Below are 20,119 nucleotides of genomic sequence, written 5' to 3'. Positions count from 1 at the left end.
GGCATCCAGAGTGGGAAATCTAATGTGTGATATGCTCCACTATATGTCAACCATAATGTCAACCCAAAGAAGAGGAAATTCATTTTCCCATCAGCCTTCCAAAACCAAACAATATAGTTAGGATTACAATTTGTGTAATCATGAATATAAACTAATGCAAAACAGCCGGGCGGTGGTGGCGCACGCCTTTAATCCCAGCACTCGGGAGGCAGAGGCAGGCAGATCTCTGTGAGTTCGAGGCCAGCCTGGTCTACAAGAGCTAGGTCCAGGACAGGCTCTAAAAAAGCTGCAGAGAAACCCTGTCTTAAAAAACCAAAAAAAAAAAGAAAAAAAAAACTAATGCAAAACATAAACATGAATTATAGGTTCTTTCGTGGGGGAAGATAAGGAATGGGATTTAGTTTAGATATGGTAACGTTTGTTTTCTTCAGCTCAGCAGTATGTATGCTAGTATTCCTTATATCATATTTTATCATCTAGGTATGTTTCATAGGCATCATCTAATGAACACACAAAATTTAATAAAACTATTAAACATATATTCATAACTCAGTTCAATTCTAGAAGACTCTATGCTTTTTCTCTGGTCTCTACAAGCGTTAGGCGTACATGTGGTGCACATGCATAATGCAAGTAAGACACTCATACATATAAAATAAAAATAAATGCAACTTTACATAATATAAAATAGGCACAAATGATAACCACATATTTTAAAGGATTTTAAAAATTACCTTTAGTGTGTTTTAATGTGTGTGCAGAGGTGCAGGGTAAGGACAGACGAGGTTGTCGATCCCTCAGAGCTAGAATTACACAGATTTATGGGGTACCCAGTGTGGATGCTAGGAACCACACTTTGGTCTCTCTAAGAGCAGCAAGTGCTCTTTAGTGTGAGGACTTCTTTTTAGCCCCAATCTACACACAACAATTTTTAAAATTCTATTTATGTTCATCGAAGTGAGTTTAGACTCGTGTGTTTCAGATTTGCATATACACCCACTGGGGTCAGAAGGGGACCTTGGGTCTCCTCCTCACTCTGTCTTTTACCATTTGGGGTCCTGTTTTCTCAGGGAGGCAGAAATCTAGCAAACCCCAGTGGACTGTCCTGTCTTTAAACCCTCACAGCTGGATTACAGGCACTTGATGGGATGCTCAGTATGTGAGGTGAGTGCTGAGATCTGTTCCTCATAATTCTGCACCAAATGCTCTAAACAGCTGAGGTATTAGTTACAGGCTCAGAACAAGTGATAAACACATACAAATAATAGTTAAAATTATGAAAGCCTTCTAGTTCTGCAAAAAACACAGGAAGAACCTGGGAGATTCTGGCATCAGAATTACCGGTCCAGATGTCACCATGTCCTTAGAACTTCGGCTTCTGATTTCTCTCCTAACCCACAAATGAACTCAAAGACCTCTGTATGATTAACAAGTACTAACAAGGCAGGCTAGAGTACTCAGTGAGAGGAAAACACGCATTCAAATCTGCTTTGTTTTTGTAAATGAATATGTGACTGTCCTGGATTGACTGACAGCAAGAGTCTTGCTTTTCTGTCCCCTGCAGTCTCTAAGCCACTTATATACACTTCAAGCCAAGGATAGACTACAACAGCAGATTTCAAGGTAGGTTTCCATGGCAACCAATTATTATGTACAATGGCCTTTAAACTAGCCAGGACACTTTTAAGATGATGAAATACAGAGCAGACATAGATCTTTTATGCGTAACTTTTGTCTAAGTAAGGTTAGGTCACACTTTTGGGATCCGAGATTTAAAGTCTTAGTGTCATTTTAAATTCTTTTTTTTTGGTTTTTCGAGACAGACACTTGTGAATTAATGCCTCAGAACCTTGTTTCTTTCTTCACCATTCCAATGACAAGTGTCTCTTCTTCAGCCCTGTAAATTCTTCATTAGTATCTAGTTTTAACCATACATACTCTCTGCTGTGTTCTACTCAGGTTTCTAGCAGAATGCCAGTGATCAGTTTTATCCCGTTTAACAGCACACACACATGCTCGCACGCACACACATGCACACACATGCACACACACACACACACACACTTGGTCCTACCATGTTTCCCAGGTTCTTGGTTCAAAGGGAAATAGCTCATTTGACCCAATGTTTTTACAAGTTAAAGAACAAACTTAACATCTACCCAACACCTGGTTAATGACATACACTTTTGTTAGTTGCCACATTGATGTTTTTCCCCTTAGAGTCCTACACCATGTCCCTTCCCTTTATGAGAGCTCATATATTTAGATGGTTCTTTCTACCCACTATTCCGGATATTTTTCTTTCTTTCCTTCACCCAGTTCTGACTTCACCATGCGTTATAATGGCTCTTGGCAAGGGCTCGTATGCTGTCACAATACGAATAAAGTAGTAAATGAGTTTTAATTGTCTCATGTGAAGCTTTCTCAAACTGCTAAATTAACAGCTTTGACAAGAACTTACATCATTTACGTAAAAACTGTAGATGCCAACAGCTATGACAGTTCATGTTATTCTCTTCGCTTTGTCTACCGCTGACATCCAAAGTGGCACACGACATCTAGAAAGACAACTCTTTCCATTACATATGGCTGATTTGTGACTGTTTAATTGGATTCGTTCGTTTCAGAAAAGTTTATTGACTTCCCTGTATATTTCAGACTGTGTTCCAGAAGTTGGGCAGGTATCAATAAGTAGAGCAAACTAAATTCCTCCATCACTGTGGCATGCATCATCTAGTAGGGGAAGGACAGGGTGAGGAGTATGAGCATAATGGTTTCTTAGGATATTTCAAAAAGAAATAGAGATGAGGAGATCAAGGTTGCCAGGAGGGTGCAGCCAGTTGCAATTTTAAATAATTTTAAAAGGGAACTGGCATTTGACCAAGTTGTAAATGATGTAAGGGAGTGAGCCATGGCTTTGGTAAAAGGAATAAGAGTGCCATGCCTCTCTTGTGTCACAGGCCAGGGTGGCCACTGCAGAGAAAACTAGTGAGATAACATAAGTGAGATTTGACATATACAAGGAATCTGATTGTGTGGTCCAAGGTTCAATTTATGGAGTGGCTTTTTCTTCTTAATGGAGTGAAGCAAAAATATGGTCTACGTTAGTATTTGAATTGAAATCAGTGGCTGCTGGATTTGGCTGAAGGAGTTGAAGGTTAGAATCTGAATATTCCTTGAGACAACTGCAAAGAACCAGCTCAGGAGCACAGGGATCTGGATCAGTGAGGTCCAGCATCCTGAAAATGGTCACATTCTTAACCATGTTTTGAAAGTCAAACGAAGTATTTGCAGATGAACTGAATGAAGAGCAGGAGAGATGGAGAGCTGAGATGATTAGTTTGGGGCATGCACAATAAGAGAGACGTCACAGAGAGACCTGAGGAAAATACATAGGATAGAAAAAGTGAGTTTGTTGGGAGACATGTGAAAGTTGAGGTGTCTGGTGATGGGCAGTGGAAGCTCATGTCTTCAACCCAAGCACTTTGGAGGCAGAGACATGCACGTGGAAAACGTTTCAAGGAAGAGGACACATTAGCGGCTGCTGGCAAACCAAGGAAGACAAAGTCTGAGCTTGGCCCCTAAACTCAGCCGTATTGGAGTAATTCATAGAAAGAGACTTAGAGATGGAAGAATGGGAAACACCTGATAAAAGCACCAGGCCTGAGATATAGAGAGCAGGAATCACAGCAGGGAGGCAGAATGAATTCACAAAGTGTACAGAATACACAAAGGCGGGAGATGAGAGGAAGTGGAGAAAAGCAAATTTTGTTCATTTGGAGATGATCCACTTTTGTGTATCAATGGGAAAGAATCAGGCGCTGAAAGCAACCACACAACACAGCACCTGCAGCACCATCCTTAGGAAGCAAGAAGAGACGGCGAAAGCACACACAATGTGCTGGTCTTGATGGAGACACAGAATTTAATATCAGGACGGAGGGCAGACAACACAGGTATAAAGGGGAATCGGTATGGAGTCATACCTGTGGTATTTATCTACTGATTGATAAGTTTTCTGAATAAATCAGGAAACTAAGAGCCATATAGCCCTAGGGACCTGGATCCTCAAACATTGTGTGTAGCACATAAAAACATTAATTTATCATTCTCAGGTTGAAGCCAATGTCCAAACACAAATGGTATCGCCAGTTCCATCCTCTCACTTGAAATCTGTCAGACATCTATGAAAAAAGATGGTCTTGAAATCGCATTTGATAGCACAAAACTAGGCACACCAGTTATCCCAACTACATCTCATTAATAGTCCTCATCTTACTGAAAGAAAATGCTCTTGATCGTTTACCTAGTTAATCCTGGGTTTACCCACATCATAACTCTCCTGGTATTTTTTAATCATATATATTCTAAAAACCTGGCCTATATATGACAAATAATTTTGTACTCTATTAGGACAACTGTCCCACTGTCAGAACACTGAAGTTTAATTCAGCAGCAAATGTACTGCTATTTATTGTTATAATTGGAGAACTGAAATATTTACAAGTAAAATTCACATCTAATTTTTAGTACCTTTCAAAGATAAACCACTATACTCAGACATATATCTCAGAAGCATTCTATAGAAAAGAAAAGAAAACAGAAAATATGAGTTTTAGTGGAATTCTAAACTTTTGGCTATTAAAACACCCAATAATAGCTGTTAGGGAGAGATCCAAAACATCTTCTAGATTTTTCTCAGGTAATTTCTAACTATATCCTTACTGACTATATAGAACATACAAGGTGGAGAATATGGTTTCATGTAGAGTCTATGAAGAGCACCTAAAACACCACACTCGGGTTCATTTCAACAAGTTTTTATTGTCCTACATGCCCATACATATACATATAAACACACACACACACACACACACACACACACACACACACAAAGAGTGTAATCAAGGCAGCAAGGGTGGTCATAAGCATCCATTAGGACATTTACTGCTAACTATCAGAAACTGTACAGAGATCTAAATGTGAAAATTTTATCCTTCTAGTATTATAAAACAAAACCTTCATGGATTGTCCTTCAAACCTTTATGATTCCTGGACCACTTGCTTATTAACAACTCAGAGGAGACCATATGCCCTTGCAAATCAATTCCGTTGTGCCTAGGAGGAGGAATCCAAAAATATAAAGGCCAATATGCTTAAAATGCATGAGACCATTAAATATCTTCACACAGCTGTCAGGGAAAAGTGAAATATGTTGTCGTGGCTGAGAGCGCCTCCGAGAGCCTCAAACAACATTCTTAAAGGTGTAAAATGTGTCTCACTTGCGCTGCTGGTATTTTCGCCTATTCTTCATAGCTAAAAACAATATACATTATGACACCGAGGAAAACTTGGAGATAGTTACAAAATTAAACATGTCGAAAAAATGTTTATGGCCCAATGAATGTCAAAAGTATAATGTAGGTGGTAGAAGAAGGGCAGGCAGAGGAATGAACAAAGATGGGGAAAATACTTCTTTATGGAAAAACAATGACCTGAAACGATCAAATGACTTCAGCATGGCAGAAAGTCATCCAGCCACAGATACTGTGCGACCTTAGCTTGAATATGTTTTAAAGAATTGACTCTTTTTGTTTTTTTAACCTAATGAGGTATTTAGGAATTAAAGAGAAACATTGACATAATCCCTACCATATATATATATATATATATATATATATATATGTACATATGTACATGTCTATGTGTGTATGTATATGTGTAGATAGATAGATAGATAGATAGATAGATAGATAGATATAGATACAGATATAGATAAGGTTATATAGATATAGATATGTAGTTTCTAAACCTCTCTGGCTCCCACATTTCCCTGTTGCCTACCTGGGGAGTTGGAAGAATCGTGAGGCTTTCTGCTGGCCACACTTAGCTTATTGTTTGCATCTCCACTGCCATGGTACTTATTCCTCTGAACTATTATGTGGCTGTGACTTGTATTCCTCCCCTATCTATAGAAGTTCCCTGGGTACAGTGACTCTGTTTAGCTAATATCCCCAAGGGCTATCTACAGTGTCTGGGGAAATTTGTAACATTCATGGAATTAAACAGACCCTTTGCCTCTTCTCTCCTAAAATCAGGACTGTATTTAAAATATAGGACTATGTTTCTACCACTATGCCTTTTTTATAATTATCATTACCAAAATTTCTTGACAAAAAATTAAAGAGAAGAAACTTTACTGTTTCTGTTACTTTCTAATTATCTGCAGTGGAAGAAACATAATTCACAAGATTATCGAAGGCTACACAGAAATTAAAGTTCTGAAATGACTCCTTCAAATTTCCCTTAGAGTAGAGAACTTTATTCTCTATTCGTTCTTTTCCAATCAGATTGACTCATGTTTAGCCACCAAGAAGAACCCCATCCTGCTGTATCTCCCCCTGTTTCACAGGTTCATTTGGCATTCAAACACGGCTTTAAAAATGTACTCCAATATTTCATCTTTGGAGGAAAATGACATGTAAAGATCATTTTTAAATTTGGGTTATCCATTATGCAGGGGCTTTGCCCAAGACATCTGATTCCCAAAGACACTGTCACTTTTAAAGAATCAACTATACGGAGCACTTGGGGCAAAATAAAATTTTCAACTCTACTTGACTATCTCCCACAAGCCTCTTCATATATTTTCCACTGCTTCTTCTTCGGCACCATCTCATTTTGTGAGTTTCTGCGTAAAGACTGGGCAAGGCTTTTGCAATAAACCTAAGATATTTACAAGATACTCAGTTGTCCTGCTGTGGAATCTAAGGTTATCACCTCTTTCTACAAGCTTCTGTTGCCCAGACAAACTCAAAAATTAATTTCCAGAAAGCTATTATCTTTGCTATAACTACACACAATAGCCCAATACGTATTTGACTTTCTCATGTTGACCCTTATAATCCTGTTACTGTGTTATCTGAACATTTGATCCTTTCCTTTCTTTGTCTGAAATAGAGATGAAAATCTCCTTTGCCACAATTTTAAGTATGATTGAGTAGGGTTCACCTTCCCATTTTCAAGTGGCTTAATAATATGAAATCTTCAAAGCAACATATATTTTCAAAGACAGCACATGATTTATTGTGCTGATTACCATTTATCTTGCCTATCCATGGGTGAACCAGGAAGATGAACTTTTCAGAGAAAAATGAGACTTTCCTAGACAAATGTTTTGACTCTCATTCAGTTGTATATTGTTGTCGCAGAGAATGTCCTATCCACCCTCATAGTCGCAGTAATATACTTTTTAAAATTATAGGTCACTTATCTATCAATCTAAACCCTCAAAAACCCTAATTTCAAAATGATTCCCAAGATCTAACCTAATGTCTTTAGGTCCATAGATGAAAACGTGTTCTACACCCTTGAGAACATTTGCAAAGGCTAAACACACTGTACGCCACTGAATAATATCAACGGATCACACCCTTTCATAAAAGAAGAGGGTGTTCTCAAATACTCTACAATAAGTGGGTCTGTTGGGAAAGCAGTACTCCAGGAAAAAGAGGAGCAATCACAAAAATGTTTATTTTGCCAACTACTAAAAGCTAAGAGCTTTTAGGTCCTCTGGTTTGCCCTTGATCAAATAGAGTCAGATGCGAGGACAAGCACCTCCAGATGGGGATGTAGCGAAAGTAAAGATGACCAGATGTTCTTTGCAGCATCTGAAATAATGTTGGATCAAAGCTACAATGGCCATAGACAACTTGCCACTATCATCTATAGAATAAATAGAATCTAAGTCGTTACCCTTCCCTTCCTGAGTCTGTGAAATGCTGGGTGCTACTAATAATGACCTTGAGTCTCCAGAGAAGTCATTATCAGTATCCATTTAAAAGGCAAGAAGTATATAATACACATCCTATAAAATATATAGGAAACCCTTTGGGATATTTGATTAGCTTATCCTTTCAAATAAAAGGAAAGAAAAACATCTTTGGTTTTTTGTACTTTGAACGTGGGAAGGCTTTTACTCTGGGGCTTCTGTACTTCGATGTACTAATACATGTCTCCAAATGACACAGACAACTAAAGGTCCATATGGTCATAAGAAACTCCAGACAGACTCCTAAAAACATACTTAGCCTCTTTACATTATTCAAAGCTTGGCTTTCCTCCATCCATTCAACTCATATTTAAATGCCTAGCCTGTTCATGAGGCTTTAAAGCATCATACAGATGATTCCATGTAGGTAACATATTAAAGACTCTATGACATTTTAAGAAATCATCAGAATAACCAGTGCATGTTTCTAATCGGTAAATACTTATGCCCAGACAGTTTTATTCTCGTGAAAGGAAGTTAACAACACATGCAGATCACACACTGATTTCACTAAAATACCATATCCACCCAACAATTAAAATTGGAGGATTGATGCTTCAAAGCTCATTAGCTGGACGTGTTCATTTACATTCCGATAGTGTGTCCTACCATAAGGTCCCTCAAGCTCCAGCAGAGTTTCATGCAATGTGCTTACACGGTTGCCTGAATTTAAGCTGACAAGACAGTGGGCCACAACTTAGAAGAGTAATACAGCGTGTGGATGACTGGCAGATGCCAAGATCTTCTACAGGGAAGATTCTTAAAAATAAGGATGGGTTGCCACAGCGGGAGGGGAATTAGTGGGTTTTCTATGGACTGTAACCAGAACAAAGAGAAATGCCATATGATAAACAGAGTAAGTGGTTCACCCTGGCAGTAGCTCCTGAGGTAAGATGCTTTATGTTTGGTTTTTGAAATGATTATCTGAAGTTCGAATCTTTTACGCTAAATGGCCACTTAATATTTCCTTAGCTCTCCTTTGTTATTTTTTCATATTTATAGTACTGTAAAGAATACAGTATGCAATTATTTTTAAATGCTGCTTTGAGAAAACTAATCATTTCAAGCCAGCAGTAGAAACATTAAATAGCTTTTGCTACTTGGCATATATGCCGAAGAAACGGGGTCATCTGTTACAATAATGATCGTGCCAGAAGTTTGTGACAATGGTCCATATTTTAATGAAATTTAGTGTAGATCCAACATCCTTCTCAAACGCAAAAGACTGTTGATATTTGCAAAGGTTATTACTATGCTTTTATAGATCAAAGGCCCAGAAAATGAAGCCACAAGGGAGTATTTAGAATTTTACTGAAAGCCACATTATTAATTTCACATTGATTTTCAATCCAATGTCGATAGAAGCAGATCCTTCATCCTAATCACAAGGCTCTATTCCAATAATTAGTTCTCCTTTCTATTAAGGCATTTTCCGTAATAGCTTTAAATGCAGGGCTATTTATTTTCGGACTATAGCTTAGTGAGTACTGTTGCCAAGGGACTCTAATCATTGCTCAAACATTAATAAAGCACTTCTATTAGGTTATCAAGATGTACTCTTTGGTGCCATCTGAACACAGCAATGAAGAGAATTATCAGAGCAGGTAATTGACTGAGGTGAACAAAATTCAAATGGTGGTGGAGGACACCGCCAAAACCCAAGGTCATACTTCTTCAGTTAATAAGAAATCACTCTCACGTACAGGCCTTAAGGTGTACCACTGCATTAGCCACTCCATTACCGAAACTTTTATGCTGTAACATACATAAAAGTATTTGTTTTGAAGTCTGAAGGGAGAGCAAATCTTGGCCCAACACTTTACTACATGTGAGAGTGTTTAACTGATTTAAGTTCACCTTGAGGCCCCATATTCCTTTTCTGTACCAACGGGTTTATCTTTATTCTTTATTATTCTTTCTCATGCCTAACTATACCCCATGTTTTGTTGCAGTTAATCAAGATAATCCTAAAAAAATGTTAACACTATTTTGTTTAAATACCAATGAGATGATTATTTAAGACATAATCTTGATTTCTTGCAACAGGACTCTTATTTGGTTTTATTTTCCCAGTAACAAGCACAGAGTACATCACAAAACACTACTGTTGGATGATATAGAGCATGGTATCACTGAGGATGTTCATATCTGAAGCACTGCTAAGTCCTACAGTCTCTGCTTCTAAAATAGCGACTGGCTTTCTTCCCTTAATTTCTGCCATCAACAGCTGAGCCCAAGCTCCTCACCTGGATCGTTGCAATGCCTACTTGGGATTTCTTCCATTTTTTTTCTCTTCTTCAATATACAGGGTTCCATTCAAACTGTAAATAAATCTTAACTACCACTCAGGGTTTCTCATGATGCCTAAGGAAGAAAAATCCCTAATGTGAAGCATCTGAAATGGCTCAGCAGGTAAGTGGTTCAGCACCTAAGACTGAAGATGTCAGTTTGGTTTGGTCCCTGGAACCCACACTAGGTAGAAAAAGAGCTAACCCTGCCAGCTGTCCCATCTTACTCTCTGACACACATGCAACCACATATACAAGCACACACACACACACACACACACACACACACACCCACAAAAATAAACTTAAAAAATCCATGTCCCACATGGTATATGGAGGTCTTTATAATCTGCCAATCAGCTTTAATATAAAGCCACCTTATATGGGAGGTCCTTTTGTCTATGTGTTGCTTTTTTGGATAATGAATAAAGAAACTGGCTAGGCCAGATAGGGAATACTAGAAATCTAAACAGAATGCTGGGAGAAAGAAGGCAGGGTCAGAGAGAAGCCGTGTAGCACAGCCAGAGACAGATAATGGAACGTTACCTGGTAAGCCACAGCCTCATGGTGATACACAGATTAATAAAAATGGGTTAAATTAAGATATATGAGTTAGCCAGAAATATACTTAAGTTATTGGCCAAACAGTATCACAAATAATATGGTTTCTGTGTGATTATTTCAGGGCTGAACAGCTGGGAACAAACAAGGAACCTCCTACTACACACCCATTTACACACACACACACACACACACACACTCTCAGAGAGAGAGAGAGAGAGAGAGAGAGAGAGAGAGAGAGAGAGAGAGAGAGAGAGAGAGAGAAAACTTTTCTTTCCAGTCCTTGAATGGTATTTTTCTGTATATTGGCCCACCTTCATCCCAAGAACTCTATATCTCCTATTCCCCTTTCATATATCAGATGTGTTGCCTCCCCAGGGGAGACTTCTCTTGTCTCCCAATGTCCTAGCAGAGAACCACAGCCTTCCTCTGTGGTTCCATCCATTTGTAGATGTTAATTTGTAAGTGTAAATTTTTATGCTATCCTTTATTGACTGCATCTCCCCAACTATAGTATAAAAGCAAACTTACTTTCGCCTCCGCATACTCTGGTACTTTAAGGATATTCAAATTTTTGCTGAATGAGTGATCTTCATCAACATTAATATTTTAGAAAGACCATGAACATAGATCTCCATAGCACTCTGAAATGACTTTGAAAAACATTATAATTTTTTTTTTAAAAAAAAAGTTCAGAGCACTCGCTGACATATCAAGTCAAAGTAAACAGAAACACAACTGTTAGAAAGATCGAAAACATTTTTTTCTCAGCTTGAAAATATGTTTTCCTCATTTCTTTCAAGTTGGGAACATAGGCCAATTTCATAGCAGAAAACTTCTTTTCCTAGACCAAAGGTGAGAAGGCTTTGCAAGAGAAATTGAAACACAGCACAATACTCCAAGTACCCATGAAACACAATCAACCACACATTGAAAGGGCTTTAAAGGCACGATAGTTTCATCAGAATATTGTTAGTATAGTTCTTAGCTCTTACGAAATGACTATCTAGCCATCTGCAATGTACGCCTGAGTGGCAAGAAGCTGTGCTACAATTTACTTTAAAAAGACCTAAATTCACTTAAGGAAACCAGAAGTAGCTTTTACTGCCCCTTCATTAGATGGCAATATTCAACTGAGTATTTAGTGCGAAATTTTCCATGTGCAATTTTAGAATTATATATTACTTTTCAACTGCAGATTTTTAGGCACGCAAAGGGGATAGAATTTTATATTAAAGGTTCCATCTTGCAATGGGAAGAAAAGCCCCAGGCGTTGCACAAATCTGATGATATTGTCAGTGAAAGTAGGAGGTAAACATCAGAAGACACCTTTGGAGGACTGACTTACAGAAGTGGCTTGTAACAAATAAAATGCCTTCCATGGATCTAGCATTGGCATTGTCAGTCAGCTTCTGGCTAGGACTCACTCACTTTCCGGGTAACGATAAATGTTGGGAAACACAGGCCCTAGCACACCGGGACCAGGGTAGATGCCGAGACCATGAGGCCCAGAAACAGGCTGTTTCTACTGTCACTCCAACTTCGGGCTGCAAACTCCAAGCGGGACATAGGACTGACTCACCTGGGGAGAGACCTCAGCTGGAGAGGCTCCGGGGAGCACAGCAGCGCCCACCAGGCTCTGCAGAGCGCGTCCCCGCACGCCGGTCACCGCTTGGCCTGGTCGCACTCGCGCCCGAATCTTCTCTCCATTCAGAGTACAGCCTGGACCTTCCACCATCTCTGCAGAGCGCCCTGAGCTCCAGATAATTACAGGACCCGACTGAAAAACAACCAAGCAACTTCACTTCCTGGATCACAGACTAGGCGGCAGGAAAGTTCAAATCTCCCGCGTGTCCTGCCCCGCCTAGAGCACTAAGCCACGCCCACAGGAAACCAAGCCCCGCCTACCTGCGTCCATGCCCCTCCCAGGAATGCCGACTCCGCCCGGAAACCTTGCAGGCCACAGCACTACCCGCCCAGCTGGTTAAACACCTCCTCCAGTGCGTGGTGAAAGGAGCCCAAAGACCAAGGTTAATGAAAGAACGCGGGGAATTGGGATGAAAACTTAGAAACTCTGATCCAGCTACTCAGCCCATGCACTTTTCCTAAACCAGCCTCTAAAGCAGCCCTAAAATGCGAAGTTATTGAAGACAGTCTGGAGACCTATGCTTGATAAGCCTTATTCTAACCTGAGAGGCAGGACAAAAGCTGAGAAGCAGTTTTAGGAAACTAACAATATTGTCTGTATTAAAGACTACGTCACTTTCAGATAACTAAGTATGCTGAGCCCCAAACCATACATCCATTTTGTTTTGACTTGTACTGAGTGAATGTTAATTTGGCCTTTTCCCCTTTTTATGAAGAAGGACTCTATATAAATTTGAGGGGAATACACGATTTTTCAAAGCACCCACAACGCTGAGCAAAAAACAAATCTGCACATACGGTTCTAGTCGCTCCACAAAGTCTGTAGGTTACAAAGAACTATCTCCTTTTTGCACTGAAATACAGCACACTAAAACATCAGTTTATGGTTTCATACAAGCCCAGCACTGTACCGCAGTTAAAGGGGAAACAGAAATGCCAAGACCTGAGGTGGCTTCCTAGTGCCGACTGACGGGAGCGGTTGCAATTGTCTATATAGGACTCAGGACTGTCTCAACCGTGGTTAACTCAAATTCAGTTCTGATCTCTGTGGATGGGGAGAAGTCTGAAATAGCCTTTTTCACTTTTCACCTTTGTATTGTTTACTGTTAGCTAATGAATGACATCATTTCTTATTTAAAAGTTTCTGTGAGTCATAAGTTGGCAAGGTCTAGCTGGATGGTTCTGGCTCCACAGTTCTCTAAAGGTTGCAAGGTAAGATTGATTGATTGTAGCTCGGAGATCTTCTTCCAACAGGGTTCATTTATGTGGAGACACTTTGCTATAAACATTCCTTATTATTTCCAGTTCTGGGAAAAGTTAAGGAATTCAGTTCTGCTTTCTGTTCCCAGAATACACTTTGTACTTTCTGTGTCTTCTTTTCTGGAGCAATTCTAACTTTTTATCCATCTAATTCTATTTATTTATTTAATCAGAGGATTAGAACCAATAATACGACTATATAAAAAAGGGGATAATTAGATTGGCTTACACATGCAGACTAGGAAATCCAACAATGGCTGTCTTTACACTGAAGCTTTTCACATCATGATGAAGCTTAGCAGTCCCAGTCTGGTGCTGAAGACCTAGGGGAGTCCTAGAGAGTCACTGATCTGTGGTTCCTGGAAGCTCAAAGAAACGGGGTTCTGATGTCAGTGAAGTCTGGCAGCAGCAGTGGCAATGACAGCAACCGAGCAGATGACTGGCCAACAAGCCACGAAGTGAAACTGTCAGAAAGCAAAAGCATGTGTCTTGTATTTTCTTACATGTGGGCCACTGGAAGGCGTTGTAGACATTTATGGTTAATCTTCCCATTTCAAATAACCTAAACAAAAGAAGAAAATCTTTCATAGGTAGTTAGAGAGGATTATCTCATGGGTGATTCTAGATTTTGTCCAGTTGGCGATCAATATTAACCATTTATTTATCTGGAATGAAGTCCTGCTGTGTAGCCCAGATTGGCCTCCATCTGTTGATGATCCTTATTTAAGGCCTCCTGAGAGCTACAGTCATGCTCCACAAATGCATGGATAGTCCAGTGAGTATTATTTTCTAACATGTTTTGGATTATGAAACTTCTCAAACTCTTTGAAGAAACTTCTAATTAGAATGACAACAATGTAGCAGGCGAAAAGTTGTCTTTTATGTAATTTACTTGAGTATATTTACAAGTATATAGCATCCATTCTCCCTCAGAGACCTCTAAGTTTGATCTTTGAATCAAGGAACTTGTCAGCAGTGAGCATTATATATAAATGTTTTCAGTGGTATTTACTGAAACAGCTCCACAGTAACAGAAAACATTTAGACACTTTCCTTGTTTGACACAAACCCCCCAGTGTTGTGGAAGAGCCAATGAGTTGAGATATTTTTATCTAAAGGAGACCAGAGGTGTGTAAGTGCTAGTTGTCAGCTTGGAAAGACAGTATCAAAATGGTCAGTTCAACCTTGTGCTCCCTCTACATACAACTCCTCTGATACAGTATTATGTCATCTGTGGTTCTGATACTTTCATTCTAGTTGGGGCTGCCCAATTCTTCCAAGAGGAATTTTTTCTTTCAGATTCAAGTTGAAATATTTTAAATAAAAGAATTTTGTTTCGTTTCCCCCAAAGAAGTAGTAAACTTGTTGTTACCATGTCTCCATCAAGAGGGACAGAAATTACAGTGTGTTGCCATCACAGGCCATTGGATAAACTTTATTAAATTGGAAGTGCATTCTTTTATCTGATCACAGATTTGTGATCTGAGATTCTGAGAAATAATATTTATTGTCAAAAACGAGAGACTAAGCCAGGCGGTGGTGGCGCACGCCTTTAATCCCAGCACTCGGGAGGCAGAGGCAGGTGGATCTCTGTGAGTTCGAGACCAGCCTGGTCTACAAGAGCAAGCTGCAGAGAAACCCTGTCTCGAAAAACCAAAAAAAAAAAAAAAAAAAAAAAAAAAACCACTGAGACTATAGGATGGGTTGGTTGTTAGTGCAGCATAATCTAGGAAGATATGATCTACATGGTTATGTCTACAGTTAGACTTTTTGTCTATGATGACACATATATAGAAATATAGGGATAGGGATATAGAGAGATGTATCATAGATAAAAGGTCTATGATGTATTCAGTTGGTTTCTTTTGTTTCATTAGATCTACATGCCCCTGCTGTAACAGGAACGGGGCCTGCTTGTTGGGGTTTCTGTCCTGCCTAATACCCCACAGCTGGCAAGCCCCAAAGAAAATCACACAGAGATCTCTATAAGTTATAAAGCTGATTGGCCCATTAGCTCAGGCTTCTTGTTAACTCTTGTAGCTTATATTAACCCATTGTTCTTATCTGCATTAGCCACATGGTTGGTACCTTTTTTCAGCTGGCAGGGCATCTCACACCTTGCTTCTTTGGTGGTCTATGCAGGAATGGGAGGAATCAACTTCCTCCTTCCCAGAATTCTCCTGTTCTCATTGCATCATTTCTACTTCCTGTCTGGTTTTCCCACCTATACTGCCTGCCTGGTCAATCAGCATTTATTTAAAACATGATTTACAGAATACAGAAAATTCTCCTGCACCACCCTGCTCCAGTTCTATGCTACTTATTTAGTTATTTGTCTCATTTGAGTGAAGAAGGATGCCTAAAAGAAATCCCACATAAGCTCAGAATAGAGAATAATAGAGGGTTATTTATTTAGTGGTAGACTCACAAAGCACAATCCTCTGCTGGGACGAAGAACAGTAACTGAATCCCGCAGCCGGAAAAGAGGCCAGACAAGCACTTCACATTGGCATAAATAGTATAGGAGGCCACACCCAAGTGGGCAGATGACTTAAAGGCTACTGGCTTTAGGAATTCCTACAGCATTTGAGCTGGGGTCAGGTGGGGAGTACCTGACCCCAGGTTGTCTTGAACTTTGGATACAGGTGATCTTGTAACCACCAACCTCCCAAGTAGTTAGCTCTATAAGCATGCTATCCCACCCACAGCTTAATCTGTGATAATTTTTTTCTTACTGAAGTCTTATAACAGGTTTTGGTATCTTTTAAAGTGAGCTTCCACTTTTACTCTTTCTTCTTGAACTTGGTTAGCTTTCCACAACTACTCAAACTTTCAAGTTATATTTAGAATCACTTCAAGTTCCTACTGAATTCTGATGAGAATTTAATTATAAATACATTAAATTTATAGACAAATTTGGGGAAATTAATAGCTTTATCACATTAATGTGTCTCTTTTTATTAAGTTTCATTTGATTAACTTCAAAAATTTATGTTTCTCTGTGAATACAGTATGCTTTTTTATTGGCTTAGTTCCTACTTACTTGGTGATTTAGACTGACATTTTCTGTAGCATGTTATTTTCTATTAGAAATTGAGCTGGTTTTAACTACATTAGGCTCTGAACTCCATTGTGAAATGTATACACATAATTGAGGAAAATAAGAAAATATTAGCACTCCCATATATACTTATTTATAAAGATATATTTGTTTTTGTTTTATTTGTATGGTGTAGGTGCATATTTCTACATGCACCAGAGTCCCAGGCCATAGTTTACACCTGCCACACAGGAGGTGGTTGGTCACCTAGCCTGTCGCCATCCCTAACAAGGAGTCAGGATGTTGTTTTGCTCTTTCTTAGTAATTTGGAGGATGCCTGAAAAGAGATGTTAATTCAGCCATGACCTGGCTGGCATACAGAGTAGGAAGACATGTGACAGAGCAGGCACTGGTAGATATGGACGTGAACACAAACATTCACCTGGTTACCTAGGAAACAGAATGCTAATGAATTTCCCACTCAATATATATTTTGGTATTTAAGGCTGTTTGGAGAATACACGGAGGAATTTTAAGGATGTGAACTCAGGATTTCATGAGGAATCACTGAGAATCTCCCTCCTGATAAAGCCATGTGTGTCGTGTCTTTAATCCCATGCCTTCCCTCTGGTCCGGAGAAATAATTTAGGGTCCTGCTGTCCTCAGACCCAGACAGTATGGGTGTTTTGCCTACATATATGGCTGGGTATCACATGTGTGTGGTACCCACAGAGGCCAGAAGAGGGAATTGGATTCCCTGGAACTGGAGTTACAGCTGGATGTTTACACCATGTACATTCTGGGAATGAAAGCCAGTCCTCTGAAAGAACAGCAGCCTGCACTCTTAACGAGCATCTTTCCATTCCCTGTGTGTATGCTTATTCTTGATGAGAACTGGCAAGAGAAAGAGGGGCTAGAGTCACAGCCTTCCTTCTAAGTCATAAACCTTAATGTTTTAAGGACCCCCTTTAGGCCCTGCTTTTTAAAGTTACCACTATCTTCCAATTGTACCAACTTAGGGATTAAGCCTTTAATTTGCTCTTGGTGGGGACATAGTAGTTCAAACCAGTGTAGTAGGATAAAAGAATTACATCTTACTGTGTAGTGACTGTATTAAATATATGTTGAGTATAACTTGTATATTAATTCACATAATATTAAGAGGCACTCTCAAGACTTCATCTCCGGCACTCCTACTCTTAACTTCTATATTGTGAGTTGTTGTTCATAAATATAGAATTTATAATATTTCTACACTATAAATTTAGCTTAATTTTAAAGATAGAGACTAAGGTTTTATTTGTCAACTTTTAGAAGAACTAATATTTTAAGACTAGTATTGTAAAATTTTCTGTTTTCCTCCAATAACCATGATTTTGCTATCACTAAATAGTTAGCTATGTTTCTAGTACCAGGCAATGTTGTCCCTTTTGTTGAGCAGATCTTAAGCTGAATTAGAGAGCTGTTGGTTACCTCTAGTGTTATTGTGCCATGCTGGTCATTGATGTTCACAGGTGTTATAGCTGGGTAGAAGTCTTGATTGATTAATTCCTTTGTAAGTTTGCATGGTATCTTCTGGAACTGTGATATTTTTAAAATTTATCTTATGTCCAGTAACTTAATTTACCCCATTTTTGTGCTATATTAATTTGGTTATTCTCTTGGTTTTTCATTGAAGATTATTTTATTATATATGAATGGCAATAGTTTTATCTTTTCCTTCCCAGTTCCTATCATTGGTAATTATTTCCTGTCATGTTTTATTGACTACTACCTTCTTCACTGTATTTAACAACAAGATTGTTAAAAAGATATCCTTATCTTGTTAAGTTTAAAATTTTTAGAATGCCCCATCTAGCCAACTCCTAAAGGAAACATTTTTTGGGGGGGGTATAGTAAAAATAAAATGTGATTTTGGATCTTCTAAAAACTGCAATTTCTTGAGTAATAGGGTGCCAGTTGTTGTTTATAGTGACCTGCTTTCACACTTGCCTGAGTTTATATTACTATGGTGGATTAGAATAGGGACGCTTTAGATAGGGTCGCATGGAGATGGTCATTAATAAGACCAAATAATTAGAAGAAGAAAACACTTAACTCCACTCATGAACCTATAGGGGAGAGAAATAAATAAGACTAATGTTTGGGCTCAACAAAGCCAATGAACAGATATTTGGGAACATCTTCGTTGGTGAAAACGTCTATGTGATCACAATGATGCTAAGAAAGGCAAGGAACCTGTGTGCCTTTTCTTTTGGACGTGGCCCTATGTCACCGCATCAGCTGTTCCTTAACTCTCTCTTTTGTAATCAGCCAAGATGTGTGAAGAGACTGTCTCGCAAAGTTCCAAGAGCATTTCTAGCCTACATCAAATATTAGCTCATGGCTAATATTTCTCATCTATTTCTCATTAGAGCTGTCAAAATTACAGGTGGCTTGGGACTTGCGGCATCTGTCTGGACTGGAGGGCAGGCTTTAGGGATAAAACCTTGAAATGGTGTTGACTGCATTGACTTGAGATTAGGTTACGAACTGATCTGAATTTCTGAGCACTTAGTAGGCGTCCTGAGACTTAGACAATAGGTGTGTCTGTGGGCGGGGAACAAAACGCAAACATCTGGCGTCACATGGAGACAGCGGCAAAGACTGTCATAAGATCATAAGACGAATGTATCTTGTTTGCTTCTAGATTTCTTCACATTTCTTTTGTTTGCCAATTAAGTGAAACTTTTATTAAATGATTTTTGGTTTACATCTGTTGAAATTATTTTTTCTCAGTTAGCTTGCTCTTATGATAAATTACGTTGATTGTGCTTTGGCCAGTAAGCCATCCCTTGTTAAGATTTACTTATTCTAATTGTACTAGTCCTAACAAACTTTGCCTTCTGTATTGAACGATGGCCTAAAACTATGTTGTTTTTTTTTTTCTTTTATAGTGTCCTTATCCAAATTTAATAGCAAGCTATCAGGCTTCTGAGATGACTAGTGTAGTCTCTGAGTCTCCTTTCCTCCCTCCCTCCTTCCCTTCTTTCCTTCCTTTCTTCCTCTCTCCCTCCCTCCTTCCTTTCCATCTCCCCTTCATCTTTTGGACAGCATTCACAAAAATCTACATATTAAAGTTTCACTTAGCAACCTTCAAAAGGACTATTTCAGCTCAGCAGCAGGTATTTAATTAGTAAGAGGCAATTTCTAAAGGAAGCCGATTTAGTCAGTTATTCTCTATAATTAATCATAAACATAGGCGAGTTTTGAAGTTTCACAGCAGAACATAAAAATTCATAGGACTCTGCAATATCAGAAAGGGTTGAAGATGTCCATACTCTTGTGTATATGCCTCCTTTGCCATTCTCATATCTCTGACAACCGTTCTACAAGCTGGTTTTTCCCACAATCCTACCAGACTACAAATGCAAACAATTAATACAGCAGTGTCACTATAAGCTATGTTGGATGGAGTCGAGGGTTGTAAGACAAAAAGGGCTAGGTCTCAGA

General features: G+C 39.0%; 1 protein-coding gene across 2 annotated transcripts in view; it reads right to left on the bottom strand.

Moving 5' to 3' along the window:
* Positions 1 to 13,370, bottom strand: part of Neil3 (nei like DNA glycosylase 3) — a 46,435-nt gene extending 33,065 nt beyond the window's left edge. The window contains exons 1-2 of one of the 2 annotated variants that reach the window (XM_038327576.1): positions 13,271 to 13,370; positions 12,263 to 12,460 (exon numbers count right to left, since the gene is read on the bottom strand). In XM_038327576.1, the coding sequence (XP_038183504.1) occupies positions 12,263 to 12,418 (156 nt within the window). In that variant the 5' untranslated portion in view covers positions 12,419 to 12,460; positions 13,271 to 13,370. Of the gene's footprint in view, positions 1 to 12,262; positions 12,461 to 12,588; positions 12,726 to 13,270 lie in introns of those variants that run through there. The other variant, XM_038327575.1, reaches the window with a different exon arrangement.
* Positions 13,371 to 20,119: the final 6,749 nt, after the last annotated feature.

This window comes from Arvicola amphibius, chromosome 4 (genome assembly GCF_903992535.2).
Source record: "Arvicola amphibius chromosome 4, mArvAmp1.2, whole genome shotgun sequence".
Classification (NCBI taxonomy): Eukaryota; Metazoa; Chordata; class Mammalia; order Rodentia; family Cricetidae; genus Arvicola; species Arvicola amphibius.
The sequence above is the reverse complement of the archived record's forward strand: the minus strand, read 5'-3'. Positions and strand labels throughout refer to the sequence as shown.